Genomic DNA, 19,445 nt, shown 5'->3' with positions numbered 1-19,445 from the left:
CTACGTGTCTTCCAATATTGCTGCCTGTTGATGTACTTTATTTGCACTTTATAATTTTTTGATGCTCGTCTTGCATTTGGTACAATGTTAACCAGTTGAAAAAAAGATTGATAGCTCTCTGTCAGAGAAATAAAATTATAATCTTGCAGATATACCTGTTAATGGCCAACAAAAGCTTTCAAGACTACTTATGTGTCTTCATCAGACATGGTATAATAAAGTATATGAATAAATAAATATATATATTTTAAACACATACTGTATACAGTATTTTTTGGATTAGACACTTTTTTTACCCAAATTTGGAAGGAAAATGGGGGTGCGTCTTATAATCCTAAAGGTAGCTTACCAAGGACGGGGGGTCGATGTTGGTGGAGTGAGGTCACAGGAGGCAGGGTCACTGCTTCAGAAGGCCGGCGGCAGGAGAGGGGCAAGGCTGCGGGTCCTGGGCTCTCATATGATGTAGGCACTGGGCGGAGTCCCTTACCATTGAGTCCACCTCGCCTCTCCTGCCGGCAGCCATTTTCCAGAAGCTCACTGCAGGGAAATCAATGAGAAGGTGACTCGGCTCAGCGCCGACATTTTAGGAGAGTACAGGGCCCCAGCTATGCAGTGCCAGGACACCCCCTTCTCCCAGCTCGTGACCCGCAGCATCGCCCCACTCCTGCTGCTGCCGGCTTCCTGAAGCAGCGACCCTTCTTCCTGTGACCCCGCTCCACTGCCGCTCTACTATCCCCCGGTAAGCTAGTGTAAAATGAGACTATAAGAAGCACCACCATTTTATTTAAAACATTTTTTACATATTTTCCTCCCCACAATTTGGGGTGCGTCTTATGGTCCAGTGCATCTGCAAAATACTGTATGATGCTTCAGATACTTTGTTACACCATGGCTAATGAAGGGATTACCATGTGGATTATTCCCTATGAAAATATAGTTTTCAAAACCAGAAAATGTCCTAGAAATGTACACAAAGTGTTAGCATGAAATAACGGAATATTATCTGGATTGTATTCACTTAAAAGATGTTTATTGGTAATTGCAAACATTTCATACATAACATACAATACTTTGATGTTCAAGAAAACCTGATTTGCTGATAAAACATTTCCCACATTGATAACACAAATATGGCTTCTCCTCTGTATGAATTCTCTGATTATTAACAAGATCTGATTTCTGGTTAAAATCTTTCCTAGATTATTCAACATGAATGCGGTTTCTCTCCTGTGTGACTTTTCTGGTGTCTATGAAGATGGCATTTCTGAGTAAAGTGTTTCCCACAATCTGAACATGAAAAGGTTTTCTCCTGCGTGTGAGCTCTCACATTTACAGCATAACGTGATTGATGGGCAAATCCTTTTCCACACTCTAAGCATGATAATGACTTCTCAGCTATGTGATTTTTCTCATGTCTACCAAGATCTGATTTAAATGCAAAACGTTTTCCACATTCTGAACATTCATACGGCTTCTCCCCTGTGTGACTTCTGTGATGTCTAAGAAGATATGATTGCGTCATAAAACGCTTCCCACACTCTAAGCAAGAATAAGGCCTGTCCCCTGTGTGGATTTTCTGATGACCGACAAGATGTGATCTCTGACTAAAATATTTCCCACATTCCGAACATGAATATGGCTTCTCGCCTGTGTGAATTCTCTGATGTATAACAAGAATAGATTTTTTGTTAAAACATTTTCCACATTCTGAACATGAAAATGGCTTCTCCCCTGTGTGTGTTCTCTGATGTATAACAAGAGACGATCTCTTGTTAAAAGATTTTTCACAGTCTGAACATGAATACGGCTTATCTCCTTTCATACCCCTTCTGCTATTTTTTCTTTTCTTTTTAGTCTGTGATGAATCAGAAGATGAGGGTATATCTGGGATAATGGCATGTGCTTCATGTGTAGCTTGTGAGATATCAGGATTTTCTCTCTTAAACTTTGACGTCAGTTGTCCCTCTGAGCTCCTCTTACCGTCATCTGCCAAAAATTGAACCAAATTTCATTATTTATGAATAATAAAACTTTAATCTCTTCACCTCCAAGCCTGATTTCACCTTCCTGACCAGGCCAAATTTTACAATTCTTACCACCGTCATTTTGTGTGTTAATAACTCTGAACCACTTCAATGGATCCCATTGATTCTGAGTTTGTTTTTTCGTGACACGTTGTACTTCGTGTTAGTGGTAAATATCGGTCTTAATGATTTGAGTTTATTTATGAAAATATTGAAAACGTCCCACTATGTGAAAATTTTCATCTTTTGCTTGTTTATGCCCTTAAACTAGATTGTTACACCACGCAAAACAGATAATAAATAACATTTTCCACATGTCTACTTTACATCAACATCGTTTTTGAAGCATAATACTTCTTAGGAAGTTAAAAATTTTATAGGCAATTTTTCATTTTTCCAACAAAATTTACAAAATCAATTTTTTTTAGGGACCACCTCACATTTGAAGTGACTTTGAAGGGCCTATGTGACAGAAACCCCCCATAAGTGATGCCATTTTAAAAGCTGCACCCTCAAAGCGCTCAAAATCACACTCAAGAATTTTATTAACCCTTTAGATTCTTCACACGAATTAAACCAACGTGGAAGGAAGCAATGAACATTTTCATATTTCCCACAAAAAATGTTGCTTTAGTCCCAAATTTTTAATTTTCACAAGGGTAACAGGAAAAACTGACCATTCAATTAATTGTGCGATTTCACCAGAGTATGCCGATACCCTATATGTGGTCAAAACCAGTGGTTGGGTGCATGGCACGGCTCAACAGGCAAGGAATGGCATTTGAATTTTGGAGTGCAAAATGAGCTGGAATAGATAGCGGACACCATGTTGCGTTTGTAGAGTCTCTGAGGTGCCTAAACCGTGGAAACCCCATTTTTAAAAACTACACCCTCTCATGGAATTTATTTAGAGGTGTGGTAAGCACCTTTAATCCACAGATGATCCACAGAAATTCATAAAGTTGAGCAGTAAAAATTGAAAAATACAATTTTCCCACAAAAATATTGCTTTAGCCCCAAATTTTTCATTTTCATAATGGTAACTGGACAAATTGAACCATACAAATTGTTATTTGATTTCTCCTCAGTACATCAATACCCGATATGTGGTGGAAAACTACTGCATGGGCGCACAGTAGCGCTTGGAAGGGAAGGAGCACCATTTTGGCTGTAATAGATTACCGACGCCATGTCACTTTTGAAGAGTCCCTGGCATGCCAAAAACGTAGAAGCCTCCATAAGTGACCCCATTTTGGAAACTACACCTCTCGATGAATTCTTCTAGGGAATAGTGAGCAATTTTTTACCCTCAGGGACTCACAGAATTGTATTAACATTAGTATTACCACTACTATTACCATTTTTCCAGTAAAATGTTGCTTTTGTTTTACATTTTCAAAAGGGGTAGTAGTGGTAAATGAACATTATGAATTTGTTACTCAATTCGAAAACTAGTTTTGAGGCACAGCGCAAAGCTCAAAAGGGAAGGAGCACTATACTATAGTGCAGATTTTGCTGGAATGGTTTGAGGGTCACATTGGCAGAGCCCCTGAGGTGCCAGAACAGCAGAACCCCCCATTAATGACCCACCTTTAGAAATTACGCCTCTCAATTCATTCACATAGGGGTGCAGTGAGCATGCTGACACCAGATGTGCCTCCCAGAATTTGGGGATTTAAGGGGTAACATTTCTCCTTGTGGAGAGTGACATGCCAGGCCCGGCATATCACAGTAGATAGACTTATACGCCATGCATGCTCCTACGGGACATTAACTATGCAAATTGCTTCTTCAAAGAGGAAGAGAACAAGAACTATAGCGCCACCCATTGGAAGTAGAAATCCTAAAAGTCAACATCAACCTTTTAAAGAGTGTTGTATCGCCATATTCTGAAAGCTATAATTTTTCCATATTTCGGCCGACAGTCATGTGAGGACTTGTTTTTTGTGGAACGATTTGACATTTTTATAGGTACCATTTACGGGCACATGACATTTTTTGATCGCTTTCTATTCTGATTTTTTGGAGGCAGAATGAACAAAATCCAGCAATTAAGAAACTTTTTTTTTTAATGACGTTCTCAGGGTGGTAAAAGTGATAAAACATCTTTTTATTTTTCATGTCAGTATATTTACAGATACCACATTTGCATAATTTTTTTTATATTTTGCAGCATTTAAACAATAAAAACAATTTTTTTTAGAAAAAAGAATTGTTTTTGCATCGCTATATTCTAAAAGCTATAGCTTTCTTATTTCTTCGCTGACAGAACAGTATTGCAGCTTGTTCTGCCTTTTCAGTGACACCATTTTATTTACATTTGACCTTTTGATCTCGTTTTGTTTCACTTTACTTTTCATTATGATGATAAAGTGTATTATTTGCCACTTTTGTATTTACGTTTTTACGGTGTTCATTGAAGGGGTTAACTAGTGTGACAGTTTTATAGATCAGATCGTAACAGACATGGCGATACTAAATGTGTACTTTTTTGTTAACACCTTAAGTCCCAAGGGTGGTTTGCACGTTAATGACCGGGCCAATTTTTTCAATTCTGACCACTGTCCCTTTATGAGGTTATAACTCTGGAACGCTTCAACAGATTCCGGTGATTCTGACAATGTTTTCTCGTGACATATTGTACTTCATGATAGTGGTAAAATTTCTTCGATATTACCTTCGTTTATTTGTGAAAAAAACGGAAATTTGGCGAAAATTTGGAAAATTTTGCAATTTTCCAACTTTGAATTTTTATGCCCTTAAATCACAGAGATATGTCACACAAAATACTTAATAAGTAACATTTCCCACATGTCTACTTTACATCAGCACAATTTTGGAACCAAAATTTTTTTTTGTTAGGGAGTTAGAAGGGTTAAAAGTTGACCAGCAATTTCTCATTTTTACAACACCATTTTTTTTTAGGGATCACATCACATTTGAAGTCATTTTGAGGGGTCTATATGATAGAAAATACCCAAGTGTGACACCATTCTAAAAACTGCACCCCTCAAGGTGCTCAAAACCACATTGAAGAAGTTTATTAACCCTTCAGGTGTTTCACAGGAATTTTTGGAATGTTTAAAAAAAATGAACATTTAACTTTTTTTCACAAAAAAATTACTTCAGCTCCAATTTGTTTTATTTTACCAAGAGTAACAGGAGAAAATGGACCCCAAAAGGTGTTGTACAATTTGTCCTGAATACCGCGATACCCCATATGTGGGGGTAAACCACTGTTTGGGCGCATGGCAGAGCTCGGAAGGGAAGGAGCGCCATTTGACTTTTCAATGCAAAATTGACTGGAATTGAGATGGGACGCCATGTTGCGTTTGGAGAGCCCCTGATGTGCCTAAACATTGAAACTCCCCACAAGTGACACCATTTTGGAACGTAGACCCCCTAAGGAACTTATCTAAATGTGTTGTGAGAACTTTGAACCCCCAAGTGTTTCACTACAGTTTATAACGCAGAGCCGTGAAAATAAAAATTATTTCTTTTTTCCACAAAAATTATTTTTCAGCCCCCAGTTTTGTATTTTCCCAAGGGTAAGAGAAGAAATTGGACCCCAAAAGTTGTTGTCCAATTTGTCCTGAGTACGCGGATACCCTATATGTGTGGGGGGGGGGGAACCACCATTTGGGCGCATGGCAGAGCTCGGAAGGGAAAGAGCGCCATTTGAAGACTTAGATGGAATGGTCTGCAGGCGTCACGTTGCATTTGCAGAGCCCCTAATGTACCTAAACAGTAGAAACCCCCCACAAGCGACCCCATATTGGAAACTAGACCCCCAAAGGAATCCCCAAGTGTTTCACTACAGTTTATAACGCAGAGCAGTGAAAATAAAAAATAATTTTTTTCCCACAAAAATGGTTTTTAAGCCCCCCAAATTTTTATTTTCCCAAGGGTAACAAGAGAAATTGGACCCCAAAAGTTGTTGTCCAATTTGTCCTGAGTACGCTGATACCCCATATATTGGGGTAAACCCCTGTTTGGGCGCACGGGAGAGCTTGGAAGGGAAGGAGCACTGTTTTACGTTTTCAACGCAGAATTGGCTGGAATTGAAATCGGATGCCATGTCGCGTTTGGAGAGCCCCTGATGTGCCTAAACAGTGGAAACCCCCAATTCTAACTGAAACCCTAACCCAAACACACCCCTAACCCTACCCCCAACCACACCCCTAACCCTAACCCCAACCCTAACCCCAGCCCTAACGGGAAAATGGAAATACATACATTTTTTAAAATTTTATTATTTTTCCCTAACTAAGGGGGTGATGAAGGGGTGCTTGATTTACTATTTATAGCGTTTTTTAGCGGATTTTTATGATTGGCAGCTGTCACACACTAAAAGACGCTTTTTATTGCAAAAAATAGTTTTTGCATCTCCACATTTTGAGACCTATAATTTTTCCATATTTTGGTCCACAGAGTCATGTGAGGTCTTGTTTTTTGCGAGACGAGTTAACGTTTTTATTGGTAACATTTTTGGGCACGTGACATTTTTTGATCTCTTTTTATTCTGATTTTTGTGAGGCAGAATGACCAAAAGCCAGCTATTCATGAATTTCTTTTGGGGGAGCGTTTATACCGTTCCACGTTTGGTAAAATGAATAAAGCAGTTTTATTCTTCGGGTCAGTACGATTACAGCGATACCTCATTTATATCATGTTTTTATGTTTTGGCGCTTTTATACGATAAAAACTATTTTATAGAAAAAATTATTATTTTTGCATCGCTTTATTCTGAGGACTATAACTTTTCTATTTTTTCGCTGATGATGCTGTATGGCGGCTCGTTTTTTGAGGGACAAGATGACTTTTTCAGCGGTACCATGGTTATTTATATCTGTTTTTTTGATCGCGTGTTATTCCACTTTTTGTTCAGCGGTATGATAATAAAGCGTTCGGTTTTTTTGGGGTTTTTTTTACGGTGTTCACTGAAGGGGGTTAACTAGTGGGACAGTTTTATAGGTCGGGTTGTTACGGACGCGGCGATACTAAATATGTGTACTTTTATTGTTTTTTTTTAAATTTAGATAAAGAAATGTATTTATGGGAACAATATTTTTTTTTCTTTATTTAGGAATTTTTTTTTTTTTTTTACACATCTAAATTTTTTTTTCTTTATTTAGGAATTTTTTTATTTTTTTTTTACACATCTAAATATTTTTTTTTTTACATTATCACATTGTCCCAGGGGGGACATCACTATATAGTGACAGATCACTGATCTGACACTTTGCAGAGCACTGTGTCAGATCGGCGATCTGACGTGCACTGCTCCAGGCTTACAGGCGCCTGCTCTGAGCAGACGCTTGTAAGCCACCTCTCTGCATGACCCGGAAGTAGCCACTCGGCCATTTTTGATCCGGGCCTGCAGGGAGGAGACGCTCGGTACAAGGTGAGCACATTGCCTTGTACCAAGGGTCTCAGGGAAGCACGCAGGGAGCCCCCTCCCTGCGCGATGCTTCCCTATGCCCCCGGAACGCTGCGAACATGTTTGATCGCAGTGTGCCGGGGGTTAATGTGCCGGGGGCAGTCCGTGACTGCTCCTGGCACATAGAGCCGGATGTCAGCTGCGATAGTCAGCTGACACCCGGCCGCGATTGGCCGCGCTCCCCCCGTGAGCGCGGCCGATTGCATATGACGTACTATCCCGTCACTGGGAATTAAGTCCCAGGTCACCTCGACGGGATAGTACGTCATATGGGATTAAGGGTTTAAATATATGTATTTATTGGTTTAATATTTTTTTCATTTTTTGGTTCTTTATTTTGTGTTTTTTTTTTTAAATATTTTTACAACTTTAAACTTTTTTTTCTTCAGTTTTTTAACTTTTATTATTACTCTGATCACTGATACAATGCATTGCAATGGACAAGCATTGCAATGCATTACACCTGTCAATGATACACACTAACAGAATGCCTTTTAGACCAAGCTCCTGGCATGTTCTAACAGGCCACTGTAGTTTGCAGACCCAAAGGTTGCCATTTGACCTCAGGTTGCCTTGACTACCAACGGCTACCCAATATTGTGTTGTGGGACTCCCGATAGGAAGGGAGGGGACCCCTCCTGATTGCGGCATTTAATGGATTAAACAGCCAGGACTTGTCTATCACTTAAGCCGAGCTCCTGTGCCCGCACAATCGCAAAGATGTACCGGTACGTCCATTTGTGACAACACATTGCAAAATAGAAGATACCGCTACATTCAATGTCGGAAATGGATTAAGCAAGGGTATTTTTGGAGCTTTATTAACATGTTTTCCAGTATCATGGTGTCTGTTTAATCACCAAATAGCTAAGATTGCTTCCCTATAAAGCAGATTTGTCACCAGATTCATAATACATTGTAAATAAATATCTTCAGTCTGATGAGGCTGGTTGTACTTACTTTGAAAATTCAAGTCAGAATGGATTTCAAATGAGCATATTATGAGTACAACCAGAGCTCAAGATAATTCCAATATTAATTTTTAAAAATAAGTACAGCAGCCACTTCAGGTCCTAGAGATCTATTTAACAATGTTGCAGTTTATCTTGTGAAATCTGGCGACAGATCCACTTAAACATAAAATTGTTGTATCCAGTGGAGAAGTCGAATCTGTGACCTGTCCTCACCTGTGCAGTTATCTGCAGAAGAGTCGTCTTTACACTGATCATCATCGTAGAAGTCGATCTCCTCTACTTTTATGATGGTTAGGTCATTACTACTGGTCAGATCTTCATCCTCATCCTCATTCAACAGCTGTGAAATAAATGCGGTAATAATCGCAGATACTTGGGCACGTCACATGGAATGAGCAGAAAAGATTGTTAAAGGGTTTATCCACCCAGAAAAACAAGTTATCCTCTATCCCTTAATAAGGGGGGTAACTATGATCGTCGGGGACGTGACTGCAGGGACCCCAAGCTGATCCCTAGATTGGGGCTCTGTAACCCCGAGATAGCAGCTGTATTGCCCTGTGAGGTGAGCATGCTTGGCCTCTGCTCCATAGGCAAATGCCAGAAATAGCCGAGTGCAGTACTTCACATGGACAATGAATGGGGCGGAGGCCGAGCATGAGCACCTCCACTCCACTCCGGATGAGTCACATGCTCGGGCTCACAGAGCCCCAACCTAAGGATCAATAACAGTCCCAGCGTTTGGATCCCCAGTGATCAGCAAGTGATCCCCTATGCTATTTATATGGAACAATGTGTTGTTTTGGGAAAAACCTTTTCATTTGCAAGATGACCAAAAATAACATTACGGCAAATAGCTGCAGGTCTTCAACATAAATCCAACGCGTCGGTTCGCTATCCCAACCTAATCCACAGCCAGAAAAGTGTGAGAATATCCACATACCCTGTAATGTCTGTGGCCAGCCGCCTTCTCCGCCATGTATAATCATGTAATAATGGAGATTGGCAGAACACACGGCCGGCACATCAGAGCCCTACATCCTTCTCTCCACCTACCTGATGGTCCTGGGAACAGTCCTGAGGTCCGGGATGTCTCTCTGGCGTCGTCCTCTTACTGGTTTTTACTGTAAAGGGAACATAAGGAAATCAATTCATTCTTTATATAGTGTATGTAATTTAAGAGTTGGACGCTCTGGGGAACTCTAACTACTTTTGGACTTCTCGTAAGCGATATACATCCATCCAGTCCACACTTTACCCTGCACTTGTAGGAGGTGTGCAGGCGGCTGCTTTTCGCCCTGCGTTCCTGTGCACGCCCGCTTGGTGAGACCGGGGGCATTTTTGTATGTTCAGGGTGCACACTGCATAATATGGACCTGTGTTTATATCTATGTGTGTTAGGGAATTGGGGTAGTCAGTGCTAGAGTCAGGTCAGCATTGGTAAGAGTTATAACAGTGTAGTTTCAGGTTAGTGTCAAGGGGGGTAGATATTAGATGTAGATAAGATAGGAGAAGAATTGGTTTTAGCCAGAATAGTAACAGTTAAATGGTTAGGGGGACGTTCTCTATGAGGTAGTGAGAAGTGAAGAGCTGTTATCGAGAAAAAACGAGACTAAGAGGACTGGAAAGGAGAGTTGTGAAGAATGAAAGATGGTGGGGCACCAGTGGATCTAGGCAGCCTGAAAGGATCAGTGGCTAGGCTGTGGGGCAACTTCCGGGACATACGGTCCAACCAGGATTTGCAGTTGGCAGCCTGAATTTTCGCCCAAGATGGGGAAAGTGGACAGGAAGCACCTAGAATCAGCTAGCTGGAACGCCCAGGAAACTGCGGGACTGGATACCACGTTGCTAGAGGTCGTGCTGACCGGAAAGGTCCGGGAGAACTCAGGAGGACAAGTCCTTATGTCTTTTGAAGATTGTTGGATTAAGTCTGTTATGAAGATGCACGAATTGAGTAAAGTTTTGTCGAAAATTAATCAGAAATAAAACGGATCGGGACTTTGCACGCTGAGGAGACTTCTGACCCACAGGTGGGTGAATTGCACCGCACACACAGCACAGGCAAGAGGGGACACTTTATTAATGCAGCGGGGCGCCGGGGTGTGTTGGAACAGCAGCAGCCCCTCGCCACGACTATCACCCCGGCCCCCGTTACACCCTGATATTCTAGAACATTAATGCAGTGTAGACAGCGAGCAGAAGTTCATGCAGTTTTGGGGGAGGGGAGCTGGCTGTCAGGCACAGCCAAACTCCCCAGAGAGAAGATAACCATGGTTTATTAATATGTCTACCTTCTCCATCTCTGCACACACAGTGCTGAACCATCGCTTGTGTATACAGGACTTATTCCTTTCCTATACCTAGTGAACATGTGCGATCTCCGATCATACGCAGCGCATCTCTCTGAACTAGACATGCGTACGCCGGCTTCACTGGATCAATGATGAGAGAGGAAGAAGCCGCGCGCATGCACAAGGTATGTATAGAGATTACGATGACGCCAGCGCTTGTAAGTCATGTTATCAGGCCCACAGGGGTGTGAATACAAGTGGGCCAACTACTCTGGGGAGACAAACCCCCCTCGGCTAGTCAAAGAAATTATTTACATATCATAAATAGACTTTGGAATTATTTTTTCTAAAGATATATTTTTGTATGTAATGTACTAGAGGAACTGTTAGGCGAGGCGATTATATGTGTAGACACAACGGATGGTGGTTCTGGGGGCACGGGAACCTGACAGGTTCCCTTTAATATGTTAAAACGCCTACAGTGGGTTAAAATAAATTGGTAAATAAATAAAAAACGAATAAATAAAAAAAAAGGCTCAACCAGTCTGAATCGATGTTTCCAGCCCCACCCTCTGGAAAAAATATGTCCAATATATGAAAATAAATTCTACTGAAAAAAAGAGCAATTTTAAATATTTTTGTTGGTCCTTTCTTGTCCTACAAAAAAAAAAAAAAAAAAAAAAAAATCAATAAATAAATGTGGTAAAGGGCCGACCACATTTTTTTCTTAATATTTCCCCCCCAAAAAAAGGATTTTAAAAAAAAGTAAGATGAAAAAATAAAATAAAAAATAAGTTTAAAATTATTTGAATATCCTAGCTATATATTATTATTATTTTTTTTTTTTTACAGCCGGTAAGTAGAGACGAGCAAACCTGAAAGGTAAAGTTCGGGATTGTACCAGTCACCCAATGTCCGATGCCGAACCCCGGACTTCCTACTGTACATCCGTGTTACTTCAGCGCAGCCAATCAACAAGCTTTAAGGCTGTGGGCACTTCCGGCCCCATCACCGCCATGCCAAGTAATATCCATGAGAGCCAGAATGAACAGCGATGACATGACTCAGGCTCGAGGCTGCATAAGTCACTGATGGGTCATGTCACCGCTCATCATTCGCGCTGTACTCTGCGAGACCAGGTGAAGTACAGCGCGAGACCCAGCAATGGCTGCTGGCTCCCAGTCTACACTGGGAGATGGAGACTAGGAACATTGTGGGACCTCCATTTGGACTATGGTGGAGTGATGTGGGGGTTTTTAATAAATGGCGAAAGAGGTAAATTATTGGGTAATTTTTTTTTTTAAATATTTTTTTCTGCATGTTTTTTCAAATAAAGATTTATTTACTGTGTGTTTTCTCTTTTTACTTGCTGGGTTAATAATGAGGTTGTTTGATAGATGCCTCTCCATTACTAACCCGTAGGCTTGATATCAGCAGACATAAACCCCACAATCCCATCACCCCGATTGCCAACACACCAGGGTAATTGGGTAGAGCAGAAGCTAAGCACCAGAATTAATAAATAAATGAAAAAAATAACATGGGGTCCCCCATATTTTTAATTACCAGTATAGCCAAAGCAGACATTTGGGGGTGAAATTAATAGGTTGGGAAGGTCCATGGATATTGGTTCCTTCCCAGCATAATAAGACCAGCTCACAGCTGTCTGCTTTCCCTTGGCTGGTTATTAAAAATATGGGGGACCCCACTTTGTGTTTTTCATTTATTTATTAACAAATACGGTAAACTACACAAGCAACGCACTGCTCTACTTCTACATTTGGACCTCCGCCTCCTGGTTCAAGATTATTATTTTTTATTCTATGTTATTTTAAGTCATTTTCCCATCCACATTTGTTTGCAGGGCAACTGTTCTGCTCTTACCCCCATTTTGCTTCCTTTTCAGCCCCCCTAGTACTATGCCCATTTGATAGCACCAAACTTTGGGTCACCATTGATTTATTTGGGGACCGGGGTCACGATTGGGTCCAGTTCTGGTGCACAAACTTTGGACTCAAGTTCAGCCAAAAATGTTGAACCCCAACTTCCATGGGTCCACTCATCCCTAGTTGAAAACACATGTATGATGAAACCCATAAATGTGTAGGGTCAGGAGCAAGGGAAAATGACCCAGTCATGTTAAGAAATGCACTACTTGTAAGAAATGTACTAATAAGTTTTCACTCCTTCTTATGACAGCTGTATCTTCTGATCACATGCTGCTCCCGTCATCAATATGGAGAAGCATGTGACCATGATTGGCTGCTGCAGTGACCAAGAAACACATCACTGCTCCTGTTCCAGTTTTGATGGCCAAAATGAAATGTCTGAGTGGACCATGGGATGAATGTGGGGTTCAGTAAGGTTAATTTTACTTATTTTATATCCTTCTGACCGTTTTCTTTTAATGTTTCACTAGCTGTGGTCAACCCTTTAAGATTATCCTAAAGTGTCCAACCCCTTTAACAGATGTGTGCATTTAGTCCTGTCTATTACCTGGTGATTTGCGGGGCTGGGGAGCCTCCATCATCACGTCCTTGTACCGATCTTTGTGTCCTTCTAGATATTCCCATTCCTCCAAGGAGAAATAGATGGTAACGTCCTGACATCTGAAAGGAACCTGACACATACAATGATACCGTCATCCCCCCACCCCTTCATAGCGTCACTGTATAATGTCCCAACATTCCCAGCAGTGTCACCTCTCCAGTCAGAAGCTCAATCATCTTGTAGGTGAGTTCTAGGATCTTCTGGTCATTGATGTCCTCATGCCTCTGGGGCTGCGGTGGAGACCCTGTGATTGGGCTCGGGGTTCCTCTCCGTCCTTTAGACCTAGGAGCCTGAAAGTGCTCGCTAGGGGTCTTCTTCACCACTGTGTAATCCTGTGTATGGGGAGACACAGTAATAAATATCACAACAGACGTGTAATTACCATAGATAAAAAATGATGTCAGAGATTTTGACGACATCACATTACCTCTCCCGTAATCTGGTAGAGGATCTCTAGGGTGATATTTAGTATATTCTGCGCCATCTTTCCATCTTTGATTCTATTCATCCTTGACCGGTAAATCAGAATAATTCTCTTATATAGAAGATATCAGCGCAGAGGATCCGATATTGTAGGGACCTGAATGGGAAGAAGATGAGCAGATGTAAAATCCTAAAGAATCCTGTGTAATAATACAATTACTGGAGATAATAAGGAGAAACATTTTGTTAAGCGATAGAATATCATTGGAACACGCTGTCACTTAATTATCTGTGGCGATATGACCTCTGGATCCTCCACTAATCCCCCGAGAGTCACGGATCTGATTCAGCGATGCGTCACCTTCAAGGTTTCTCCCTGCAGAGCGGCGCTCCCAACCACCAGACTACTGCAGGACACTGGAGATCGAAATACAGTAAAGATGGAGGCAGCACTACACCAGGGTTGTAACTGCCTTATTCTTAGGATCAGTAGCGGGATGCAAACCCACTAATTAAGAGGTTGTCCATTTTATCTTTATTTTAACAGATGTATTGGGGACATGTCTCCACCCTGAAACAAACCATCAACAGTGCCGTTCATTTCAGGTCTACTGAGCCATGTGTCAGTTATCCATTCCAAAATCTGCTCAGTATGAGCTCCCTTCTCACTGCTATATTCTTTTCAGTGCACAGACAGTGCACTCCCTCGCTAGCTCTAATGAGAAGTGATGAGTCTGAAAAAGAGTGAACTGTCAGTACGCATTGTAAGGAAAAAATGCAGCGAGCGTGGACCATCCGCACCCCCTAAAGTGACGTCTGCTTCGGGGGCCGGACTGGTTTCATTCCTTGCCGATTAAACTTTAAGGCCTCAATTCCAAAAAGTATGTTTGGTGCAAAGCCAACACTGTATATCACAAAAACAACATCATACGAAAAGTAAAGCATTGTGGAAACAGAATTATACTTTATGGCTGTTTTTCGTAAGCTGGAACTTGAATTTTTGCGAAGGTCAAGAGAATTATGAACAGTCCAAATATCATTCAATTTTTTTAAACAAAACCTTCAGGCCATCAACAAAAGAATGGCATGGCCACAAGAAGAGCAAAGTTTTGAAACGACCTAGTCAGAGCCCAGACCTTAAAGGGAACCTGTCACCCCCAAAATCGATGGTGAGGTAAGCTCACCGTCATCAGGGGCTTATCTACAGCATTCTGTAATGCTGTAGATAAGCCCCCGATGTATCCTGATAGAGGAGAAAAAGAGGTTAGATTATACTCATCCAGGGGCGGTCCCGCGGTGGTCCGGTCAAATGGGTGTCTCAGGTCCGCTCCGGCGCCTCCTATCTTCATTCCATGACGTCCTCTTCTGGTCTTCACGCCGCGGCTCCAGCGAAGGCGTACTTTGTCTGCCCTGTTGAGGGCAGAGCAAAGTACTGCAGTGCACAGGCGCCGGGCCTCTCTGACCTTTCCAGCGCCTGCGCACTGCAGTACTTTGCTCTGCCCTCAACAGGGCAGACAAAGTACGCCTTCGCTGGAGCCGCGGCGTGAAGACCAGAAGAGGACTTCATGGAATGAAGATGGGAGGCGCTGTACCGGACCTGAGACACCCATCGGAGTGGGACCGCCCCTGGGTGAGTATAATCTAACGTCTTTTTCTCCTCTTTCAGGTAACATCGGTGGCTTATCTACAGCATTACAGAATGCTGTAGATAAGCCCCTGATGACAGTGAGCTTACCTCACCATCGATTTTGGGAGTGACAGGTTCCCTATAATCCAAGTGACACACTGTGAGTGAACTGAAAAGTGCGCAGTACAAAGGAGATGCCCCGGCAATATGAAAGATGTGGAGCTACTGCAAGGAGGGGGCAAAGACTGACAATTCTAGATATGCTGCTTTGATAGGCTTTGACCCAAAAAGACTGAATGTTGCCAAAAATTCAAAGAGTACTTCAACAAAGTAATAGTTTAGGGGTGTGCAGATTTAAGCTAATAGATTATTTCTGTTCCTTATTTTTCTTTTTCCAACTAAAAAGATTTCAGTTTATTTTTCAATGGATTTGTGCAGATTATGAGGGACATAAAGGCCACGTTCACCTATTCAGTATTTTAAATCAGAATATGTAAGCCAAAACCATGAGTGTACTGATCAGAGGAAAAGTATAATAAAAACACGTCACCACTTCTGTATTTTTCACCCACTCCTGGTTTAGGCTTAAGTTACAGATACTGATGTCAAAATGTCCTAAAGGTGGAAAAAGTTATGTAATTATTCTTCTTGGTAGGATTTTTTTTTACTTAAGAAAAACCTGTCATTTCAACAGGGGTGTGTAGACCTTTTATATCCACTGTATAGGTATCAATAGTTACAACTAGGGAGATGAAAAAGATTGGCAAGAAGACCCTGGTCTAGCCATCACATCTTTGGTCTGATGCTTTGGGGCCAGAACCCTGTAAACCTCCTGGTATCACGGCTCTTCTTCTGATTAATAGGCCTGGTGGGAAGCCATCTGGGCGTCACTTCACAATGGTGATATTATGTCTGGCCTAAAAATCAGAAGAAAATGCGGGGCAGCAGGAGGTTCACAGGGCTCTGGCTCTACAGCAATGGCCTATTGGTGTGATCGCTGGAGCAGGGTCCCGTGTATCCAAATGAACGGCTCTAATTACGGCAAAATTTTGAGGGAAAAGAAAAAAGCCAGACAAATGGAAAAATAGAAAAGTTCTAAAGTAAATAATATTTGATGCCACAATTGGTGTTAATTAGTGATGAGCGAGTGTGCTCGTTTCTCGGGTTTTCCAAGCATGCTCGGGTGGTCTCCGAGTATTTTGGGCATGCTCGGGTGGTCTCCGAGTATTTTAGGCATGCTCGTGTGGTCTCCGAGTATTTTAGGCATGCTCGGGTGTTCTCTTAGTATTTTGGGCATGCTCGGGTGGTCTCCGAGTATTTTGGGCATGCTTGGGTGTTCTCTTAGTATTTTGGGCATGCTCGTGTGGTCTCCGAGTATTTTAGGCATGCTCGGGTGTTCTCTTAGTATTTTGGGCATGCTCGGGTGTTCTCTTAGTATTTTGGGCATGCTCGGGTGGTCTCTGAGTATTTTGGGCATGCTTGGGTGTTCTCTTAGTATTTTGGGCATGCTCGGGTGGTCTCTGAGTATTTTAGGCATGCTCGTGTGGTCTCCGAGTATTTTAGGCATGCTCGGGTGTTCTCTTAGTATTTTGGGCATGCTCGGGTGGTCTCCGAGTATTTTGGGCATGCTTGGGTGTTCTCTTAGTATTTTGGGCATGCTCGGGTGGTCTCTGAGTATTTTGGGCATGCTCGGGTGGTCTCTGAGTATTTTAGGCATGCTCGTGTGGTCTCCGAGTATTTTAGGCATGCTCGGGTGTTCTCTTAGTATTTTGGGCATGCTCGGGTGGTCTCCGAGTATTTTGGGCATGCTTGGGTGTTCTCTTAGTATTTTGGGCATGCTCGGGTGTTCTCTTAGTATTTTGGGCATGCTCGGGTGGTCTCTGAGTATTTTAGGCATGCTCGTGTGGTCTCCGAGTATTTTAGGCATGCTCGGGTGTTCTCTTAGTATTTTGGGCATGCTCGGGTGGTCTCCGAGTATTTTGGGCATGCTTGGGTGTTCTCTTAGTATTTTGGGCATGCTCGGGTGGTCTCTGAGTATTTTAGGCATGCTCGTGTGGTCTCCGAGTATTTTAGGCATGCTCGGGTGTTCTCTTAGTATTTTGGGCATGCTCGGGTGGTCTCTGAGTATTTTAGGCATGCTCGTAGATTACGTTTGAGTCCCCGCAGCTGCATGATTTGCGGCTGTTAGACAACCTGAACACATGCAGGGGTTGCCTGTTTGTTAGGGATTCCCCACAAGTATTCAGGCTGTCTAGCAGCCACAAATCATGCAGCTGTGGGGACATAAACATAATCTACGAGCACGCCGAAGATACTCGGAGACCACCCGAGCATGCCCGGAAAACTCGAGTACCGAATACACTCGCTCATCACTAATGTTAATGAAACACAAAAAAGAACAATAGAAGTATTGCTAGTTTTTACTAATCCCCCTCAAAATAAGCATTATATGCATTTAAACATGGCGCCATTCACAAATACAACCCTTCCCTCAAAGAATAACATGAGCCCTCGTACGGCGACATAGAAAGAAAGTAAGAAGGTCTGGCGGTTGGAATGTAACAATAAAAAACAGCAAACATTACAAATAAATGCTTAATTCTAAGAAGTAAACCATTCGTGAAGGGGTTAACAGTCCCCGTAAACAGTAATGGGGAATCTCCACATACCTCCTCCGCCTGCAGAGCCGCACACTGGATAAATGGCCGTTCTGTGCTTACAGGACCTGCCGTGATGTCACTGTCATGTGATCAGTCACATGTGTGGGAGGAGTCAGAGATCACATGACCTGGAGGCTCAGTGCGCAGGACTGCTGTGCTGGTTGTCATGGTGCTGGGTCTCACTTTCCTGCTGCTGTTCAGCTATTTATTTCTTTTTAGTTATTTTACTCACTTATATAGCGCCATTAATTCCACAGCGCTTTACAGACATTATCGGCATATATCTCCTTTATTACTAGTTAATAAAGCGTGATTAACCCTTATAGTAACCCTATAGGATCCGTGCATTCTGCACCCTCGTTACCTCACAGGTTTTTTTATCACCTAATTTCAAAAACTGCAGCATTTTTTAGGTGTTCAATACCAATTTCATACTTTGATAGATTTCTCTTTTACAGATGCGGTAATACAAAGTGTTTCTTTTTTTACTTCTATGTTTTTGTAGGACATAAAGGAAGGTGATTTGAATGTTTTATGCTTTTGTAAAAAAAAATGAATATATATATAACCAGTGATCGTCTGATCAGTGACTTAAATCTGAATATGGCAGTATATATAGTAATAATAATCTTTATTTATATAGCGCCAACATATTCTGCAGCACTTTACAGTTTAACAGTTTCAAACACAACAGTCATAGATAACAACGTTAACAAGACAATCATTAAAGCACAATAAGACGTCATTGGTATTTTGTGCTTTGCATTATTTTTTGGACATAGAGCATGTCACTTATTTCAGTGTTTTTCACCCATTGACTTGAATGGGTGGTGAAAAAACGCTGAAAAAAAGCATAAAAAATCATGTTTTGCAGCATTTTTTTTGTGTGCCAAAACCTGATTCTATGGAATAGGACTTTTTTTCAACACTAAACTTTATCAGCAAGCACAAGAGACAAATCTAGCATGCCAAAACCGCTGCAAAAAAAACACACAAAAACAAATAAAAAATGCACGAAAAAACAAGGAAACATGCCTTTTTTTCTGCAGCTTCTTTCCTTCCAGGAGATCAGGTTTTGCTGCAGAAATAAAAGCCTAGTGTGAACTTACCCTTAAAGCACAGCACAGACAATATGACCAACTCCAGCCAAGGCCTCTTTCACAAGTCAGTGTCTCCAGCACGTGTGGTGACAATTTTCACACGTACCGGAGACTCTGACACACATAGACCCATTCAAATTAATGGGTCTGTGCACATATCTGTGTTTTTTCACGGACTGTGTGTCCGCGTGACCCACACTTAGATATGTCCATTTTTGTGCAGCTGCAAGGATCACACGGACCTATTCAAGTCAATGGGTCCATGTAAACACTTGCCGCACAAGGACGGCCGCCGGGGAAGTGTTACAGTAAGCGCTGTTCCCCGGCGGCGGGTGCTCAAGCTGGCTCTCATCATTCTC

General features: G+C 41.9%; 2 protein-coding genes across 3 annotated transcripts in view; both read right to left on the bottom strand.

The window, feature by feature from the left end:
* LOC143769487 (uncharacterized) overlaps nucleotides 1-19,445 on the bottom strand; it is a 180,384-nt gene that overhangs the window by 111,345 nt on the left and 49,594 nt on the right. The gene's annotated exons all lie outside the window — the stretch shown is intronic.
* LOC143769491 (uncharacterized) lies at nucleotides 1,015-18,126 on the bottom strand. 2 transcript variants are annotated; one of them, XM_077258114.1, is made up of 7 exons: nucleotides 17,996-18,126; nucleotides 13,704-13,856; nucleotides 13,429-13,608; nucleotides 13,223-13,346; nucleotides 9,492-9,559; nucleotides 8,652-8,778; nucleotides 1,015-1,986 (listed from the first exon to the last, which is right to left on the bottom strand). In XM_077258114.1, the coding sequence occupies exons 2-7, from the start codon at nucleotides 13,782-13,784 to the stop codon at nucleotides 1,205-1,207; spliced, it is 1,362 nt and encodes a 453-aa protein (XP_077114229.1). In that variant the 5' UTR covers nucleotides 13,785-13,856; nucleotides 17,996-18,126; the 3' UTR covers nucleotides 1,015-1,204. The 2 variants fall into 2 exon arrangements, with proteins under 2 accessions (XP_077114229.1, XP_077114230.1); XM_077258115.1 differs by having other exon boundaries at nucleotides 13,223-13,301.

This window comes from Ranitomeya variabilis, chromosome 4, assembly GCF_051348905.1.
Source record: "Ranitomeya variabilis isolate aRanVar5 chromosome 4, aRanVar5.hap1, whole genome shotgun sequence".
Classification (NCBI taxonomy): domain Eukaryota; kingdom Metazoa; phylum Chordata; class Amphibia; order Anura; family Dendrobatidae; genus Ranitomeya; species Ranitomeya variabilis.
Note: the sequence above shows the minus strand (reverse complement) of the source record. Positions and strands in the feature narration are given on the sequence as shown.

Excerpts from the sequence above, each read along its gene's own strand:
- LOC143769491 (XM_077258114.1), bottom strand. The coding sequence starts at position 13,784 with ATGAATAGAATCAAAGATGGAAAGATGGCGCAGAATATACTAAATATC. Across the intron at positions 13,609-13,703 it reads TCTACCAGATTACGGGAGAG|GATTACACAGTGGTGAAGAA; the intron begins GTAATGTGATGT and ends CCCCATACACAG. Across the intron at positions 13,347-13,428 it reads TTGAGCTTCTGACTGGAGAG|GTTCCTTTCAGATGTCAGGA; the intron begins GTGACACTGCTG and ends TGTATGTGTCAG.